Source organism: Microtus ochrogaster, chromosome 6 (assembly GCF_000317375.1).
Source record: "Microtus ochrogaster isolate Prairie Vole_2 chromosome 6, MicOch1.0, whole genome shotgun sequence".
Classification (NCBI taxonomy): domain Eukaryota; kingdom Metazoa; phylum Chordata; class Mammalia; order Rodentia; family Cricetidae; genus Microtus; species Microtus ochrogaster.
Genome location: NC_022013.1, coordinates 45,882,454 through 45,887,483, shown reverse-complemented (window position 1 = coordinate 45,887,483; position 5,030 = coordinate 45,882,454). Strand labels below are relative to the sequence as shown.

Here is a 5,030-nt window from a genome sequence, read left to right as displayed (position 1 = left end):
CCCCCCCTCCCCCTCTCTCTCTCCCTCTCCCTCTTCCTCTCTCCCTCTCCCTCCCGTTTAAGAAGTTCTTGGAGGCTTTGAGCCACAAAGAAAGGCCGACAGCTACTGCTTTGTGTAAACTTTTTCTGTTTCTCTGACCCTGAACAACTCTAGGCTTGTACGCGAAAGCTGGAGTGTTGCGGATTTTATGTGTCCATAAACTGGAAACCCTTGCAGCGGAACGCAACACTGAAGAAAGGGATGCAGAAAAGCACGTGGTGGAGAGTTCATTCCACCCTCAGATCTTTTTCAGTTAGTTCCCTCGCCAGCATAGCATCTTATCCAGACCCTGAAGGGGTCTAAGGGGTTGGTGCCCAAAGGGCCCCAATATCAGACAGGTATTCGTGTGTCTACTTAAGTACTTCTTACACAGTAAAATAGTGTATGTCTATGTCTGACTGTAGCCCACAGAGCCACACAGTCCTGGTTCTTATACAGTCCTATGACTCAAGTTCCTTCATCTGGGAAAGGGACAAAGGAGAAGACTTGACTGTGAGCTTCTATGGAAGGTCACAGAACTTCCTAGCACTGGGAAGTCATTGTAGATGGTGGAGCTTCCCTCATTCCGTATTCCTATGTGGCTATGAGGAGCGAAGCTGTCACAAACCTGGAACTCCACTTAGATGAAAAGGGGAACAAATAAATTCTCACTTATAGAGCAGTTATAGAATGCTAAGTCTTTACGTGCCCTTGCTCCAGCTATCTAGGCTGCCTGCCTAACACAGGAATGAGGTGCATTGGTGGGTGGCAGAGACATGGTCTCCTGTAGCTTCGTGTCTAGTACACAGTACAGATATCAAACAGGCAATGCAGTGCAGAACAACAGAAGTACATATAAAGAGAAGGGCTAACCTTGTCTACGGGCAGGGTAGTGGACTGAGCAGCTGAAATCAGCAAAAGATCAAGAGAAAGCTTTCTGGCGAAGAGAGCACTGTATTGAGGCCCTGAAGTAAGGGAGATCAAGACTGGATGGAAGAACTCTGCACATAGTTGGAAACTAGAGACAGGAGACAGTGAGGAGGGTGAGGCTAAAGTCGAGGATTGGGACCAGAGAACACTGAGACTTCGAGCCTTAGAAAGCAAAGAGGGTGGGCATCACGGAGCAGATAAGCATTTGGGCTAATCTGAAGTAGGTGGGCTGTAGCTTCATGGGAGGAATGGCTGGGAAACACAGAAGAACTATAGAATATGGTCAAGAGCAGAGTAGTGTTGGCACTTCCTTAGAAGGAAATTTGTGGTTTTAAATCTGGGTTTGACATTAACTAGTAGAAGTATTGTTGTTGTTGTTATTAGTTATTTGTGGGGAGCTTTACTTTTCTCGCTCAGGAGCTAACTGCCTGCCTCTAAGATGTGTGAAAACCTCGAGGATCTTCTTTGTGAGTTACTCCCGATTCCCCAAACCTCTGCACCTTGATGATGCTTCCGCAGGACGGAAGAGGTGCCATCTTTTCATGTTTCAAAATGTGCACTTGCCACATGGCATGTGTTAGTTTTTATCACTCTGATTGATTTTCTGTCTCCTCCATTAGTACGTGAAGACCCTGATGAGCCAGCGCTCTGTAGTTTACCCCCACACCTCCCACCTCTTGTCTGGCAGAGTGCCGTGCCCTTGTTAGGTGTTCCCAAACTGTTTTGGGGAGTAAAGTTGGTATCGTAAATGGGACTCCACGGAAAAGAACATTTTTCACTTGCTGGACCCAGTTTGCACATCTGAATAACGTGAACGCTTTCCCCCATCATCGATACTGTAGAAGACTGTGCTGTACAGTAGAAATCAGCGCCAAATTTATCCTGCAAATATTTCTCAAGAGGCAATCAAAGATCTTTGCGTTAATGTCATCTTTTCAGTTCACTGACAAAGCTTCAAGTTTGTTCTCTTTGTTTCTCCATTTTAATTTCAATCTGGACTTGGGTGGTGATAGCAATTTTCTTCAGTATTGTGGCTCCCTAACTATGGATATGAATAGGTTCTAAATACATCTATAAATTCACTGAAACTCAGTAAAGGATACCCAAGCGCCACTGACCTTTTAGGCATGTTGCTGGGCGTTCGAGTGGATTCTGGGGCTTCAGGAAGCCTGGACTCTCCTCCGAGTGGATCGTGTGGTCCTGAGTGCTGTGCATGCAGCCTCCCTTATTCCTGCTTCCCTTGTTATGCCTCGTCCTTCCTAAGCAACGATCACCTGCTCGCTGTGGCTATTGTATTCATTCCATGGCAACCACACAATGACACCTGAAAAACTTTGCCTCAGTGTTACTGTATGTAGACATTAAATCATTCATATGCTTAGTCAACATTTGAGTGATTTGAGTGTCCGTAGTGGGTCAGGTTCTATGCAGAGTTCTAGGGGCACAATCCTTATCTCCGTGTGTTTACCAGAATGACTAACATCGATCAGGAAAGTGTGCAAAGTGTGATAGTTGTAAGGAGCTGTCCTAAGAAAGGTGGGTGCCAAGAGGTCAGTCAATTCCTCAGGTGGAGCATCCTTTAGGAAATGACACCTGAGGATGGGTAGATATTATCTAGGTGCAAGACAGGTGGTCTTCACTGGAGGAGACACGGTGACATCGCCTGTGTGGTCCCCAGAACAGAGGAGCACGTAGGTCTGTTTGCATGGAAACTGTAGAGAATGTTGGCTAGGCTGTGCAGAGACCTGCAGACCCAGTGGAGAATGCTGCACCCAAGTCAAAATAAGGGGCGCTCAGTCATAAGGTGAGTGAAGCTAGGTTCGCATTCTGGAAAGATCACCCAAGTTTCAGTGAGCACAGCCTTAGAGAGAGAAGCGAGAGAACACAAGAAAGACTGTTTGGTTCCTGGTAGTTTTAGCGCTCTTTCTATGAGGGCCTGGGGATGCGCACTGCAATTGCATGAGTCTAATTCAGACTGAGTCTAATTACATATTCAGTAATTGCTAGAAGTCACTAATGAGGCGATGGGAAGAAACAATAAGAGAAGCTATAAGAGTCCTCATCCAGGACGCTCTTGGGCCTTAAAATGCTGGTTTCCCACTGCTGTGTCTTCTATTGCCTGCTTCTTTTTTGAAGCAGGGTCTCTCAGTGAGCCTGGGACTCATAAGTTGCCAGACCAAAGCTCTGGGATTATAGGCACATACGTCTGTGCCCAACTTTTTAACACTGGAGGCGGAGAGTCAAAATCAGTTCCTCCTGTTTATATGGGAAGGACTTACTGAAGCCCCCATGCCTGCTTCTTTCCACGGGCTCCCTTTTCCTCTTCTCCCACTAGCTTTTCACTAACATCCTTATCAGTTTTCATGCGATCTGGGAAGCAGAAGGGAGAATTTGCTTAGCTGCACTGATTACAATTGCCCACGCTGGGCTGTTTCACTGCCAGCCATTCTGTAGGTGGCCAGTTCCTCCATACTGCTCCTGCGAGCCTGGACTGACACTGAGCCTGTTTCACTGCTCAGGTTAAAGCCTCAGAGTTAGGCCCGTCTTGTTGCTGCCTGTGGAGTTAGCACTTTAATTGCAGAGGCAGGTGATGTGGGATTTCCCGAAGGAAATAATTTTTTCCACCTAGCTTGGACTGCATTGTGGGACCCTGATTCAAAAACCTAAAAGCTAGACATGCTTAGAGTTTCTTTTCTTGGCAAGGCACCTTGGGTAGGATTTCAGGATCTGGATCTTGAAGGAACAGCTCAGGCCGTTCTGATGGGCACCACCGAGAGCTGCTCGTAATGTTCAGAGTAGGATTTAAGGTCGAAGGAGCTGGCTTCTTGTCCCAATTCTGCCACTTACAGCTTGTGTTTTCTGAGCTACGACATTCAAAACTGTAAAGTCTGACTTCTCCTCTGTAAAACAGCACACTCCTTATGGCGCTATTGTTGAAGCTGGGCGGCTTCTTGTAGGGGAAGCACTTAACACTGTCTGATACAGGAAGGGAAATCAATAAATAATACTTCCCAAGAGGGTGATGCGGGGGATGATTTTATCATTAGCGCCCTGGCAAGATGCAGGCTCTGACTGAGATGGTGCCAGAGATGTTTATCAAAGGATGCTGCATGGGAAGGGAAAGGACCCTGGGCACCCAGGAGCACAGGAAGCTGCTGCCACTCTCTGTCCTGATGGGACCAGTATTGTGGAGCCTGGGGAGTGCTGTGTGCAGAGACCATGTGACCGGCTGCTGTTGGGTGGAAGCGGCTGCCTCTGTCAGGGAAGTGAGGCAGGGAGGGGCTGGAATGACCTTTTCCCTACTCTGATGTGAACCATGCCTTTCACTGTCTAAGCCCACCTGGCAGCGAGTAGCAAAGGAAGCTTGCAGGGGTCACTGCAGGGGTGGGTTACCTGGGGCCTAGCGAGGGTAGGAGATGGGAGGTGGAGAGATAAGGAGAGGCAGTAAATAGTGGGATTCAAAAGGTGCCGGTGATGAAAGTGAAATGACAGGAATCTGAGGCATATCCGTGGGTTTATCAGGTTTGAAATGATGAAATGGAGCTGACTTTCTTTAAAAAATACACAAGTTTCTAAAGACAAGTGGTAGAAGGCTATTTTTCCCACATCACAGTTTCATAACATTCAGATTGTTTATAATAGGTAGTCTTAAGCCATCTGGGTAAATATATATATTAAATTAATTTATATATATGTGTATATATATATGTGTGTGTGTGTGTGTGTGTGTGCGCACAAATATGTATATATGTTTGTCCATGTGTATGTGTGTTCTCGCTTGTTCAAGAGTGAGTGGCAGCCAAAAGTTATCTTCTTCCATCGCTTGGCCATGGTTTCTGAGACAGAGTCTCCAACTGACCCTGGAGCCTCACAGTTCAGTTGGCAAGTGAGGCCCCAGTCTCTGTCCCCCAACACTAAAATTGCAGGCATGTACCACTGAATCAAGCTTTTTTGTGGGTTCTGAACTCAGGTTTCTATTAGTACTCAGCAAGCATGTTCCCCCTGGGCTCACTCCCCAGTCCTCAGATAGCATTTCTCGCGGCTTACCTGGTATTAAACAGCCTTAGGTTACATGTGTTGAG

General features: G+C 46.8%; 1 protein-coding gene across 1 annotated transcript in view; it reads right to left on the bottom strand.

Annotated features, from left to right (window-relative positions):
- The window catches only part of Sntn (sentan, cilia apical structure protein), an 11,039-nt gene extending 8,873 nt beyond the window's left edge, over positions 1-2,166 (bottom strand). Inside the window, 2 exon segments of the mRNA XM_005348533.2 lie at positions 2,067-2,130; positions 2,133-2,166. Of these exon segments, the coding sequence (XP_005348590.1) occupies positions 2,067-2,130; positions 2,133-2,163 (95 nt within the window). The 5' untranslated portion in view covers positions 2,164-2,166.
- Between the last annotated feature and the right edge of the window lie 2,864 nt (positions 2,167-5,030).